This window comes from Balaenoptera physalus (assembly GCF_965194825.1).
Source record: "Balaenoptera physalus genome assembly, chromosome: 5".
Lineage (NCBI taxonomy): Eukaryota > Metazoa > Chordata > Mammalia > Artiodactyla > Balaenopteridae > Balaenoptera > Balaenoptera physalus.
Genome location: NC_138884.1, coordinates 132193160 through 132209046, shown reverse-complemented (window position 1 = coordinate 132209046; position 15887 = coordinate 132193160). Strand labels below are relative to the sequence as shown.

General features: G+C 33.4%; 1 protein-coding gene across 6 annotated transcripts in view; it reads right to left on the bottom strand.

Moving 5' to 3' along the window:
- The window catches only part of AFG2A (AFG2 AAA ATPase homolog A), a 331452-nt gene that overhangs the window by 216131 nt on the left and 99434 nt on the right, over window positions 1-15887 (bottom strand). For 4 of the 6 annotated variants that reach the window (XR_014263917.1, XM_082462783.1, XM_082462781.1 and 1 more), the window contains exon 14: window positions 6856-6982. The exons of the other annotated variants lie outside the window; for them this stretch is intronic. Coding sequence is in view for 3 of the 4 variants with exons in the window: in XM_082462783.1 (XP_082318909.1) it covers window positions 6856-6982 (127 nt within the window). In the remaining variant the exon portion in view is untranslated. The remainder of the gene's footprint in view (window positions 1-6855; window positions 6983-15887) is intronic. 6 annotated transcript variants of the gene reach the window in all.

Sequence of the window (15887 nt, the reverse complement as noted above, 5' to 3'; positions counted from 1 at the left end):
TTTTGCTTTGACTTTCTGTTTGTTTCTATGAATTAGGTGAAATAGCTACCTCTCTCCTGGTCTTGAAGGTATCACCTTGTGTAGAAGCATCCCCATCTTGAAAAAATTAATTTCTTTTAGAATTTGTGTATCAAGGACAATATGTATTTTATTATGTTATTACTCTTTCTCTAAAAGAAGATTAAACATACTCCTTTTTGCATGGTGACATAACCAAATATTATTTACTATCAAATATATAAACATAGGCTCTTAACTCCTCAAAATTTAAATATCTAGCCTGAAAATCTCAATGATGAAAAACACTACAAAGAGTATTCAACTCACAATTATAAAAAGCAAAAAAACCAATGCAACTATAAGACTGAGGTGTCATGAATAAATATTTGCTATTTTTTCATATAATAAAAAACTTCATTTCTGTATTTATGGATTTTGGTAAGTCATTCAGTTGGAAAAATAATTATTTAGTCCAAGAAAATGTATTTTAAAAGATTAAGTATTAAAAAATGTTCAAGAAGAGATTGAAGGTATTTTAAAGAACAAGAAGTTAATACAGCCTTCCTACTACTATTGGTTTATTTCAAGCTCAGCATGATATTATTGACTTATATATAATTTATCTTCAGAAAATTTATGCAGTAAATATATTTAAACAATCTTTAGAAAAATTTTGTGGCTCATGTGTGAACAGCAGACATTAGAGACTTTAGGAAACTGCTAAAAGCTTACAAGGATAGATCAATGGTCAGTAAACTTTTTCTGCAAAGGTCCAAATGGTAAATAATTTAGGCTTTATAGGCCATAGGTCTCTACTGTAACTACTCTACTACAGTAGTACAAATGCAGTCACAGACAATACATCAAAAATTAGTGTAACTATATACCAATAAAGCTTTATTTATGAGGCCCAAAATTTGAATTTCACATCATTTTCACATGTCACTAAATCATCTTTTTTTCCCAACCATTTAAGTATGTAAAGACCATTCTTAGCTCATGGGATGTAGAAAAACAGTTGATGGGTCAGATTTGGCTCACAGGCCATAGTTTGCTGACCCCTGGGACAGACAGTCTTTATCTTAACTTCTAAATGAAATATGACCCACATATGCATACAACCTCTGACCAAATTCCAACACGCCTTTCCCGAAGCTGAAACCCTTACAGTTGCTACCATAATAGATATAGTGAAAACACTTGGCATTTTAAAAAACAAAAAAGAAACAAACACTCAGCAACAATAATAAAACTACTTCTAACAGTCCTGTAAAATGATGGTAAAGCTGAAATTGGAAGATGACCTTGGAAGCAGTAGCCCAAGTCTGACCACACTGTGGCTCACCTTCTAACACCCTAAGACTCTCCACATCATTTTGATAAATATAAAAGATCAATAAGCATCCCTTCCTTAAATATTCACAGGAAAGTAAAGAATTATGATTCATTTAAACTTTTAATGTTTCTTAGATCAAGCAGCTTGTTTTTTAGTACTGACTTAGCTGAGAACAGCAATAATAGATGAATGGGACCTTTAATTTATAACTAGGAAGGGTGGGGAGGAAAACCATTCACAAACATATTTTTAACCTGTCTGAAGGTATTTTTGGAACACAATTCATTTAAAATTGGAAGCTACATATATTTAGCTTCTCATTTGCTGACATTTCTAAACATGCTAATTTTTTCCATGTTACAAAGCAATCAATAAAATCAACTTTTATAGTATTTAAGAAATAAAAATATTGCCATATTTAACCCATCAACCCATCTTCCAGAAAAACTGGAAGGAAAATAATGCCAGTTTATAACTTCCATGAGTTAAACATACTAAGTTAGAAAATAATTCTGAACACTGAATTACTCAAGACCTCTACAAAACTTACAAAAAATCGAGCAATCTATTCCATGGATGGCTTAAAGCAGAATTTTAAAAATTCTACAAATTTACTATTATAAGAAAACCAGGTTTCAGGCTAGAGATAATAATTACAATAGTAATCATTATTGAGAGCCTATTATATACCAAGCATCAGTACTAAAAGTAACCAAAGGGACTACATTTTAAAATATTCATAAAATTAAACAATTTTGAAGCTTGTTTAACACTAGGATAAGAAGACATGATCATTTCTTCCTTAATATTCAACACAAATGCATGAAATACCATGGATTGAACACTATACTCTCCTAAAAGGGGCCATGTAAGCAATAGCCTAACAAAGAATAATATACACTCCTAGAGTCCAGGCTTTTAACTATTACTTGGGCATCAAAAATAATTTAGTTGTTTGCTGCTCTAAAGTCTCCTGATGCTGTGGAAATCCAGGCCATCATCAACCTAAAGACAATGTAACTACTTGACATCACAATCTCATTAATCTTCATCTGTCCTTCATATCCTGTCATTCTTATGCAAAATGGACTCTTAAGGATGTAACTTCTCTTCACTTATCTATAAGCTGAAGGAGGAGGGTAGGGGGGTAAAAGGTCTATGGAGACTTCAGGATACCACTGGAGACCCCAAGCAATCACTTTACTCAGCCTAGTGTGCTACATTACAGCTATTGTGTTTGACATGTAAATATGACATAGCAGGAAGTAGGATAATGTGATTCTTGAGCTATGTGTCTCACTTCCCTTGCTGAAGCCCCCGGAAACTCCAGCTTTAGTTTCCCCAGACTATATGAAACTGAAATATTTTCCAAAACAGACACTAAAAATGTACAACATATGGGTCACATAATGATATCAATTTCACTCCTCTGACAGTCCAAGAATTCTCTCCGTTCCAATATACTAACTTAAGGTCATCATGACATAGAGGTTGTGGGTTAACAGGCAAAAGGACTGTAAAGTAAGCTAGCTAATTTACAAGGCCAAACACCTGAATTAAATATAGCCAAAGTTAGACTAAATGCATTATTTCTTTCACACTAGAACAGTCCTTCTTCTTTCCAGTTTTAAGCCAAAAACAAAATCTCCACCTTTCAGTATCAGCACAGGAAATTTACTTTAATTCTCCTGTTGCCTATTCTCTTCCTACTACCGTTTCCTCCAGACAAGACAGGTGGTGAAAACTATGTCTATTCATTTCATAACAGGAAGTTGTTTTTTTTAAAAAAAATCATCTCTTAAGACTGCTTTGTTTCTAACGGCACATTCAGGGCACAGTTTGAACACCATGTTCTAGTCACACATGTGCTGAAACTTTTTTTATAGTGCTATTAAACAATACACAAATAATGCTGTATAATAGTTCAGAGAAAAAAGTCCAGAAAATATACTTCTGATACAGTTTATACCATCTGAGTAATAACAGAAGTACAGTTAACAAAAAATTCACACTACACATGAATATGGAACTCTACCTGAAATAGAAAATGATTAAAATATTTTTTACAAAAATCACTGATTATTTAAAGTAGTGTTTTTTGTACAATTACAGAACATATGCAGAATTTAGACCACGGTTCAATGTACTAAATTCAAAGTTGTACTTGAAAGCATAGCATATCATTTGATGACCCTGAAGGCACTGTTTTACCACTTAAAAATACTTTTTCCATTTACCAATTTTATGTTTCACTGCCAGTCATAATTATATTATTTCATCTATTACAAATTAAACATTATAAATTTTGAAAAATTTGAATAGTAAATTAAAAAGGCCTTTAGATCCCCTGACCTAGAAAATTAAGTCTTTGTATCTAATTACAAACACTTTCAATATCTTAATTTAAATGTGCTCATCCAAGATTAGCTGGTGGATTCCTAATTTTAAAAACTAATCAATGTATGTACATGTGTATATATATATGATGCATGCATATACACAAACATACAAGCATACATATAAATACACATATATATATGTGTGTGTTTGTATATGTTTGCACTTCTCTCTGAAGCCTCCTGAAGCAAAAGTTAATCAGTCAAAAGATGTTACCAGTGTGTAATAATATTGGTACTTAAAACACTTATTTTGGACAATTAGGCGGTTTGAGAACCAAGGTATTAAAGGTAACATTTTATAAAAGATCAAAAATATGACTAGAATTTTGGCAAGATATTTTCCAAACTTTAATTTCTCAAACTGTGATATTGGAGACTGTCACTTATGAGTTGATATAAATAAAACACAGCATCTGCCTTCTAAGGCAAGTATTATTAGCAAGCAAGAAACATATTAAAAACAATGCAAAAAGAAATGTAAAAAAGAACCACTTCCATCCCTTCAATCTCCCACCTTCGGAGACAAGTTCTGCCCAAAATCCAGTTAATCATTTTCTCCAAGAGAGCCAAGATATCCACAGACTAAAGTATCCCAAAAAGAACGGAAGTCATCTACCATTATCTTTGGGGTTTTGACGTATTCTAAGATGAGGCTGAAAAAAGGTCCAAAACCTTAGAGTGGCCCAAGATAACTTATTATCTCTAGGTTTATATTAAAAATTTCTTGGGGTCTTTTGTATCAGGTACAGGTAAAACCTAGGATAAATTTCACCTTACTGCAAAATACAACAGTTGGGGTTCAATCTATGTCTTACAGAGGGAAAAGTAAGCAAAAGAGGTAAGTCAACAATTCTACTGTATTAAATAATAGGCTTACTACGTGTTATACATATAAAGAACATGAAAAATGTATCCTTTAAATAAAGGAGTTTAAATTCATTTATCCTTTTCTATTTTAAGAGAGATTATATGTATAACTTGAAGAAAGATATATCTGGACAAGGCAAGGCAGAGAAATGCTCCATCTGAGAAAAGATAGAATCCACAGAAAAGGACATTTCAAAGGAGCAGGTTTGTAGCCAATCAAATGACTGGCAAAGATAAGTTGGTCTCTGTGAAAGTTGGAAGTTGTTCTTAGTGCCCAGAAGAGAACTCATATAGGGGTTGGGGAAGAAGCTGAAGAGCACTGTAGTAGAAAGAATTCTGCTCAGCCACAAGATTCTGGTCCTCTGCTAGACACACACCTTCTCCCAGTTATTCCATCAAATGTTGGACTAGATGCTATTGGGAAGGGCTTTTGCAAATGTAATGAAGATCCTGAACCAGCTGACTTGAAAGTAGAGAGATTTTCCTTGGTGGGCCTAATTTGATCAGGTGAGACTTCAAAAGAGACTAGGCTTTTTCTAGCAATAGTAATTTAAAGCGTAAGATGGATAAAATATGATGGAGATTCTCCATTGCTGTCTTTGAAGATGGAAGGGACCATGTATGTGGGTCTCTAGGACCTGAGAGTGGCCCCCAGCTGACATCTAGTAAGGAAATTTAGTCCTTAGGTCTACAGTCACAATAAGTGAATTCTGCCACAATCACGTGAGCTTAGAAGAGGAATATCAGCTCCTGATGAGAACGGTCGGCCAACACCTTGTTGAGTCCCTGAGCAGACAACTCCATCATGCCACACCCAGATTTTGACCTACGTACAGAAACCACTAATAAATGAGTATTGTGTGAAGCTGTTAAATTCGAGGTAATCTGTTACACAGCAAGACAAAATTAATACAAGCACTAAACAAGCTAAATCATACAGCTTGATTTAGAAGAACCCAAGAAGTTTACTATAAGCCCAAAGTCCTACTTCAAGAAATGTGTCTAACATCAAAGACATACAATATTAAGAAACCAAAGAAGGTCACTATTAGATTAGACGTTGTAGAGAAAAAAACCTAAGAAATTTTAGAGCTCATTAGCCATGGGGTAACCAGGAGACAAATGTCATAAAAATACAATGTATATTTACCTGGATAAAGATGATTCTTGGATTCATTGAAACCAAAAGGTGGGATTAGGTAATCTTTAAGGTCTCTTTCAGCACTTTCTATAATTCTTGTTAAGACACACACAATTCTATCTTTTTTATAGACATCAGAGATGTCTGGGCACCCACCCAGATCCTACAAATGCTCACAACTTACCTAGCTTCTTGTAAAACACTGCAGCAGAAAGGGCACAATTTAACTTATTAAGGTTCAAAGTTTTCTTACTTGCATTTGACCAAGGGACTTTATCCCACAGCAAAATACCTTCCCACATAAAACCTCCTTTCATATCTTCAAAAAGATGATTTCTTTCAAAATCCCATTGTTAAAACTGAAAGTCTGTATATATGTGCACAGGGAGGGAGGAGCTCATAAGGTCATGGACATGAGGCAATAACAGCAACAAAAAAAAGAGAAACTGGTTCACGCCCTGGGAGTAAATTTTTACGCTCAGTTTAGATCATTAAGTATAAATTAGGCACTTAAAAGTTAAGTAAACTCATTTATTAAAATATGACTTGGGGAAAAGTAGTGGTAGCAATAGCTTGAAAGTGTTAATTTTGCACCTATGTAGCTTAATTTAAGCCTAAGTAACTTCTTAAGAGAAAAAAAATCTATTGTCATTTTTATTCTAAATACTCTGAAAGCAAGTGATAGGCCAGGACTTCTAGAAAGTTGTTGAAAATAACTCGAGTCTAACTAGTAGTAAATGGCCGGAAGCTTACCTTAATATGAATGAAAATGTTAAAAACTTCTCAAAATAAATCAGATGAAACACAAAAAGAATTCCAGAACTTAAATACTCTAGGGAAATATACTAAGAATTTAATGCAACAATGGGGGAGGGAAAACTCAAGGGGTTACAAAATAGTTTCATTAATACCAAACATAAGTAATAAAAACATAAACAAAATCTTTTCTCAGTTATCTTCATTTCCTTTAGTTTAATCTTTCAGCATCCTCTAAATGACAAACTGATTAGAAAGTAATTTGACAGAAAAAAAACCCAAAAACCAAAAATCCCCAACATAATCAAACGATCCAGTTCTTGATTTTAAAATGCCCAGACTGCCTTCTTTCTTACCTTGTCTATCCTATCTGGACGGTTAGTAGCTGCCAGGATTGTCACATCCTTTAACTGTTCGATGCCATCCATTTCTGTCAAGAGCTGAGCCAAAACACGATCGGCTACATTCCCAGCACCTGATGAACTGATTTTTTTTAAAAAAGTTTTAAAAATCTGTTTATCTATCCCCAAATACTCTACTATTTTTAAAAGATCATATATTCTATAACAAGAAACATTGTCTTTTTCAAAACATAAAATGCATGCTTCAGAATTCATTACTTGTTGAATTAGATCCAAGAACTAACTATATTAAATCATTTCTTTTCCTCCATCAACAACCATGATTATTTTCTCTCCAATAATGAAATGCTAAGAGTGTCAAATATAAAAGATCTGGGAAGTAAGATATAAGATTATTTTTAAAAGTTCATCAGATACGTAATTATTTAACTTAATCGATATTTACATTTTATATGGCAAATAAACTGACAGGAATTGGGAATAAAAAAATGAATAAGGTACAGACTCATTCTCACATGAACCTTAAAGCCTATGCGAGACAGAAAACTCTTTACAAACCTATAGCAAACGGGATATTTCTGACCTATCTTGATATTTTAAAATATTAAGAATATTTTAGAAACACATCAGCAAGTAGGGGGTCATCACAATACCCATATCTGGAGAAACGGGGAAAAAAAAAAACCATTTTATTTTGTTCCTTTTGTTCATGCACCAGGTCAATTACAAAGCTACTCCTGAACAAACTACACCTTAATTTAATCTCATTTCCTTGATCACAAAAAATTACTGAATATTGATTTTTAAGAAGTAAACTCAACAGGTCTTAATAGTGAACAAAACCCTGATATTACACAATCAAGGCCCCACAATAATAGTTCTCATTAGCACTAGCTGGGATTTACTAAGCTCTGTTCAGAATTGGGAAATATATAATAAACATCTAGGTGGACAATTACAGAGTGAAACAGCATTGTAAGTATATTAAACATATAAATTCAATCAGATGCAGTTGAGAGTGGGAGGGGGGGAGAAGAGGGAAAGAGGATAGATGAGACACACCTCATACCTTTGTCTTAGCACCCATGACAGCAAGTACACCTTAGTATAATCATCACATATTTAATAATAAGGTAATCAGGATTTCTAAATAAAAGAATTTAGATCTCAGTGTGCATTACAAGTTCAAAAACTTGAAACAAAGGAGAGTAGCCTCGAACTCACACTAATCAGACATACATGATGTTACACAAATCATACTGTCAATTAAATTAAATGGTTGGTCCTTCCAGGTTGTTATATAAATTACACTGTCAATTTATTAAATGGTCCTTCCCAATGTCAAAAAGTTTGGGACCAAGCAAGGAGCATCTGGGAAGCCACTGAGATTTGTCTTGGTTAACATTAATTCCTGCAAGTAACCAATTGGCTGGTGCATGGATTTGCTGATCTGAGTCTACTTAAGATTGAACATTTTGAATAAATAGATTATATATCTTTCCAAAAACACTTCAAAATATAACTTTTCCAAATGTTAGATAGGAACATTGCTAGCAAAAGCTCTATGGGCTCCTTCATGATGACTACAAGCAGGTAAGTATTTAAGGATGCCAACAGATTACATCCAAGGCCTTTAATTGTATCTACTTTGCTAATTAGTTGTGATCCTACACTACAAGGGGCAAAGGAAGGTCACACGAACAGGTCTTGGGAGAGTCAAGGTGGGCTGTCCAGAGGTGATGGCTTCTAACCTATGACCTGAAAAATGAGTGGGGGCCAGACCAGCAAAGAAAAAGATAGGGAAGAGAGAGAATACAGAACACTGAAAATGGAAAACAGTTCAGAGTAGCACAGCATAGCAGTAATGTAAAAATGTAAACTATTAGCAGAGAAAGATAAAACCAAGGCTGGATGACAAAGGCTTTATTATCCAAATTACTAAGTTTGGATTTTGTCCTAAAGTTGATGGGAAGTTTCAAGTAGAGACATGACAAGATCAGATTTATGTTTTTGAGGACTACAGCAGCTATAATATAGAAAACAGATCACAAAAGGGCAGTTTTGGTATGTTTTCCAGTCCAGTATATAAGAATCTTAGAAGGCTCTACTTCCTCCTAATAACAAGTAAAAAGCTCTATAAACTGAAAAATTAACAATTCTTTTTAGACCCCTCAGAAACGTGAGATCACAGGTACCTTAATCCGTTCAGGCTGCTATAACAAAATACCACAGACTAGGTGATTTATAAACAACACAAGTTCATTTCTCACAGTCTGGAGGCTGGTAAGATCAAGAGGCCGGCATGGTCAGGTGAGGACTCTTTTCCCCGGGCTGGTAACTGACACCTCCTCACTGTGTCCTCACTTACCACTATATTTCTAAAGGCCTATTTGCCACAGTTCCTTTTACCCAGTAAACCATGTCTATCAAGAAAAAACTATAAGGCATACTAAAAGGCAAACAGACACAGTTGGAAGAAAGTGAGCAAGCATGAGGACCAGAGAACCAGCAGGAATGCTGGAATTATCACACCAGTAATTTTTTAAAACTATGACTAATATGCTAAGGGCTCTAGTGGACAAAGTAGACAACACACAAGAAAGGGGCAACATAAGCAGAGAAATGGAAATTCTAAGTCTCAAAAGGAATTCTAAGGTTGTTATAACACTATAACAGAAATAAAGAATGCCTTTATTGGGCTCATTAGCAGATTAGACATGGCTGAGGAAAGAATCTCTCTGCTTAAGTATGAGTCAATAGAAACATCCAAAACGGAAAAGGAAAGAGAAAAAAAGACTGAAGAAAACAGTAAAAAAGAAAAACAAAAAGAAAAAAGAAACAGAAAAGAAAATCCAAGAACCGTGGGCAACAACAAAATATGTAATATATGTGTACCTGAAACACCAAAAGGAGAAGACAGGTAGAATAGAAAAACTATCTGAAGCCATAATGACTGAGAATTTCCCCAAATTAATGTCTGACACCAAGATCCAAGAAGCCCAGAGAACATCAAGTAGGAAAAATGCCAAAAAGCTACACTTAGGCATATCATATTCAAACAATAGAAAATCAAAGATAAAGAAAAAATCTTGAAAGTAGCTAGAGGACAAAAACACTTCACTACAGAGGCACAAAGATAAGAATTACATCGAATAACTCCTCAGAAAATATGCCAGCAAGGAGAGTAGAGTGAATCCCCATAGGAATGTTATACTACCTAGCCCTGGAGAGAGTTACACATACACCAAAAAAATATATTAACCTAACAGCATTACTAGATAATGATAAAGTTCTAATTTTTGTGACCTACCTAAAGGAATTTGTGTAACATAACTAAATAGCTTCAAGTGAATGGCATACTTCCATCAAAAGAAAAAATCCTGGGTCCATGCCACATCTAAATCTTATGTGTGCCAGTGCTTGCTTTGCCTTCTCCTAATAGGAACTATATTCAAATAATGTCAGAACCCATCCTTAGCTATATTATGTACACTCTCCCTTCTTCCTCCAGTGAATTAGTAAGACTGCTAGATGTCTTACTGGTAAGTATGAATGTATTAGCTGAACTTGCTGAGAAGTAAAAAAAAATAGCTACTAGGTTTTGTTTCAGATTAGGCCAACATCATTGTGGTAAGGTGAGAGAAGAATGAGAGGAAAAATGAGGGGGGTAATTTTATTACAAAGTGCAACAATTCATTCAATTCAATTCAACTCATTTATTCAATAAACATTCACTGCCTAGCAGGCCAGACACGGCTTTAGGAAATGGGAATGAAAACATTAAGATGGCAGTCCCTACTTCCTCAAGGACCTTAGAGTCTAGCAGGGAGAAAGAAAACTCCACATTCATTTGCTTTTCCAAAATAAGTAACAGAATAGTTCCTGAAAGACTGATTCAAGAACTCTGGATAACATTTGCTTTCAGTTTAAATCGAGAACTTGGACAGAATAAACGTAACTAAATAGAACTAGATTAAGATTAACTGATGTACCCCATCAGTAATGAAGAAGTGGCTCTAACTTATAACCATGAATGATCATACTATATAGAACATTTAGAATCTTTTATAGAAAGGAGAGCAATCTTATAGTTATCAAAGTTAGGTTTAGCCAGGGCTAGTACTGAATCTGAGCACCATTCAATACAAACTTTCCTACGTGGTAACATTTGAAAGAAAAATTAAACAATGATGTTAGGAGGCTAAAAAATGAGTAAGTTTAACAAATAACACAGATTTATGATTATTAAAATACAAATATTGGTTTTAACTCTTCAAACTTTATAAAACAAAATATTTGAATACATTTAAAGGCATTCCAAATTTACAAAAATTTTCATCATATAATTTGAACAGTATTTCAGTATCTTATAAACTTGGATTAATGTTTTGAACATAAATCACTGTAGAAAATAACAGATTTAAAGATGAAAGGATGTCACATTTAAGCTTCATTACAAGCACTTTTTACATGAGAGCTTATCAGGGGAAACAAAAACAAAAACTATACAACTGTCTTTCATTTTGAATTTAAGTCATAGGTAAGAAAAAAAAAATTAAGGGGCTTTTTAAATGCTATTTTTAGATGCTGAAAGCACACTGACACACCACCACATTCTATTGACATAAACTAATCTAAAGTTAAGAATGGGTAAAACATTTCACGAATAGAAAAATAACCATTACCATAATCGCTTTAGACACTGAACCCAACAACAAGCATTAGATATGGAGTCCACAAAAGAAATGGAACAATTAAGCCCAAGATACAATGTTATCAACAAAAGCATAACATTGAATATATACATCCCTAATTCACCCATTCCTCAAAACCCTATATCCTACAAATAAAAAGATAAATAGGAAAATATTTTTCTAGACTATCATTTAGCCTTTATCCATTCTTCCTTTTAGTTTCCTCTTAAGAAGAGGAAGGATGCTAGGGAATTAGAATCTGAAACAATGTTAAATTAGCATGTAATCTGGACAGGGATGGGACTGAGATGATAAAAACAAAAATTCACCTGAATTGTAGTAAAAAAACAAAACAAAAACACAGAAATAGAAAAATGATGAATTTCTGCAGTGATCTGGGATCCATAAGAAAAATTCTAAACCTAAAAATTATAATAACTAAAATTAAGAATTAAAAAGATGAATGTAATAGTAGATTAAACACAACAGAACACAGGATCCTTGAACTGGACGGCACGTCAGTAGAAAATATCCAAACTGATGCACAAAGAGAAAAAAAGAATGAAAATAGTAAAAATACATATAGAACCCAGTGGAAAGCCTAAGAAATGTGTAACTGCAGTCTCATAAGGAGAGAAGTGAGAGAATCAAATAGAAGCCATATCTCAGGAAACACAACCTGAGAATTTCCCAAAATCATCAAAAATAATCGAAGGCATCAAGAATGGACTCGGGATTCTCAAATCTAAAGCCAATAAAATTATTACTAACTAAAGATAAAAAGTCTGTGATCAACATTTAAAGTGATCAACAAAAAAGTTTTCTTTGCAAAATGATTTCTGTACAGTGGTTAAAATTAAAAGAGTTACAAACATGATACTTCTGAGTCCTAAGTATCAACTTCCCTAATGAGAGAAACTGTAGATTTTATGAGGCCATCTGTTTGCATAGATACTGTTCACTCACTGAAAATGTTAAGAATACATACAAGTGTTCCAGGTCCTAGTTTGCTTTTTCTTTCTTTACCTGATCCTGACAAGCCCAATGTGAATTTCTTTTAAAATGAATTGCCATGATTAGGAAACCTACATACTTGTGAAGGAGCTGGTTTTCCTTGAAGCAGTGAGTATAACCACCTAAAGGAAAATGAGTTTGGGGCAGGAGGAAACAGATACAATATTTATTTTTTATTTTCCCTGTTTTTCTAAAGTTCAGGAAGAATATGAATTATATTCTGATCAAATACCTTGAAGATGATAACACTATGGGAACAATAATTACAGTTCTGGCTCCTTGATAGACACTTCTTTAAAATAAAAAAAAAAATTTAAAGGAGAGACAATTTTTATATATTTGAAAAGTCCAGCAAGAGAACAAATACTTAAGCAAGTTATAATCCATGAAAAATAAAATCACATGGAAGACTAGTTCTGGGGTATTTTTGGGTTTTTTAAAATTTTTAATTCATGTATAACTGATTTACAATGTTGTGTTAGTTTCAGGTATACACCAAAGTGATTCAGTTTTATATATATACTTATATATTTTGTATTATTTATTATTTATATGTGTAACATTCTTTTTCAGATTCTTTTCCTTTATAGGTTATTACAAAAATATTGAGTATAGTTCTCTGTGTTATACAGTAGGTCCTTGTTGGTTATCTATTCCATATATAGTAGTGTGTATATGTTAATCCCAAACTCCCTCCCCTCCCTTTCCCCTTTGGTAACCATAAGTTCATTTTCTATGTCTGTGGGTCTATTTCTGTTTTGTATATAAGTTCATTTGTATCTTTTTTTTTTTTTTAGATTCCACATATAAGCAATATCATATGATATTTGTCTTTCTCTGACTTACTTCACTTAGTATGATAAATCTCTAGGTCCATCCATGTTGCTGCAAATGGCATTATTCCATTCTTTTTTATGGCTTAGTAATATTCAGAAATATATGCCAAGAAACTCAGAAAGTGAAAGCAAAAATCATTTGATGCATGTCAAGAATCAATAATGCCTTGAATATTCTAGCTGACCACTTCACGATAAACTATGCTGTCAGATTATGATCTATATTCAGCTTGAACCTAATAGTAAATAAATTATTTTAGATTAACAACATACCCTATAAAAGCAGACAGACATATATAATGAGTTATCTTCACATGCTGTCCTAGAGCTGTGTAAGCTGCATGTGCTCTGAATAACTGAAGCTTTGTATAAAGTGTTAACACAGAAAATGACATAAAAGTATGTATTTTTCCATCATGCCATGATTTCCCAGTAAAAATTCCAAGCTAACATAGGCAACACTCACTACATTTGTATAGTTTTGACTCAAACACAGTATTAGAGAAACAAGTGATTCTTAAACTCACAGTTCAATTTACCCTCTGCCAAAAGCAATTTTTTGAAAGGATTTTTTTCACAATCCTGGATGTCCCCAGGTTATTGTTATAAACATAATCCAACAAAAGAAAAATAAGGAAAATTAATTCATGCAAGTTCAAACTTATTCAAGCTAAAAATTAAAGCAGAGAAAATGCTTCTAAACATGTGTCATTTTCTTAAGTACCATAGATCTAGAAATGGTGACAATGAAAACTAAAGTTCTATAGTAATTATAATATATGATTATACAACATAAAGGTTTTAAAATCATTCCAGTAAAATCTTCATTGATTAGTACTCATTGGGAAGCTTGCTTTGAATTTAGGAAAGAGCTTTGATAATCAGTAAGCTTGGGTTCAATTAGTAAGCCTTACCATTTTTTTTGTGTGTAATCTTGTGGAAGAGTTACTTAACCTCTCTGAGACTCAGTTTTCTCAATCAAACATGGAAAGACTCATACCACCCTCAAAATTAAATAAAATGTATAAAGGATCTAGCCTGATACTTAGCACAAAGGAAATGTCAATAGATAACAGTTATAAGCATTATCATTATAATTATCACCAGTATACCTGGCTTAATGAAGAGATCTCTATAACCTTTTACAAGTTACCCTAACAAATTAAACTGAAAATGGAGTGTCTGGCACATAAACGTTACTGAAATAAAGCATGAACGTGATATATGATTGAAGATTTTCAGAAGCCAGGATAGCACAGGTCAGTAGATATATGCAGATTCACATTGCCAGTTCTCTACTTAGCTTTACTTAAAACATGGTAGAAAGTATCAAACTTCCTTAAATTCTTCTATGAAAGCCACCAACATAATTCTAAGATAAAAACTACTCCTCTTAAGCCCTTCATAACTATGCCCAAAACAGTGAGCCTGATAAATAAACTACTAAAAGACACTTTGTTTATACAAGATGTATTAGCAGGAGACTGCTATACACTGGTAATGAGAATTCTTTTCATTTTCATTAGCTGTTCAAATGTAGTGATAATTTGGCTCCTCAGGGTCCTCAAGGAACAAATTATTTTGAACAGCAAAAATTTCCAGATAAGAAGACCTTTATACTTTCTCAGATATTTTTATACTTGAAAAACAACCTTTTAAAAAACGGCAAACCTTCTAAAACAGAAAAAACAGAATATACTGTAAGACTGTGTGCTCAGATGCAGAAATGAAATAGAGTGAGAAGAAAATCTCCACTTCCCTGGTTTCTTAGATCTATACCGAAAGAAGTTCTCTTCATCTGTTTTTTCTATCCTCTTTTTGTATATTCTAAATGAACTTTTTTTTGGGGGGGGGGGCGCGGGGGGGAAGTGGGGGATAGGTGGATACTGACTCAGGCTCTTGATTTATAATGCTCTGTGACTACAGGCACATAGGATTTGGAACCCAGTGATTTGCATGCTTGCTTACTTGAGAAAAGACTCAATTTGATCCCCCTACAGTAAAGTAAGTGTGACTGAATGGCCTTCTGGCAGAGGGTAACATGGTGATCTTTCTACAAAATTAATTAGTATACGAAGGACGTACATAGTCTTTCAAAATGTTTTGTCACTGATCTAATAAGCATGATCTTCATTACTGTTGCTATCCTCTATTATCCTTTGAATACTGTTGCTATCAGCTACATTAAAAAGAACATTGATCATTTCCGTACCCTTAGCACAACTGACAAAGTTTTGTGAGTCTAGACTCACTTTTAAAGTTAGTGTGTACAAAAACTACTGAATTTTTTTGAAAAAGGCATCACTTAGCACTTCCTTAATTCTTTTTGGAGCTCTTTGACAGGTGAATGTATTCCAAAGCTTACAAATGATTCTTTATAATGAAGATGTTGATGCTTCTATGAACGTAATGCAGGTGACAAAATTCCAAAAGACAGTCTCAGTGTTTAATTTTAAAATAAAATTCATTCACAAATGACACT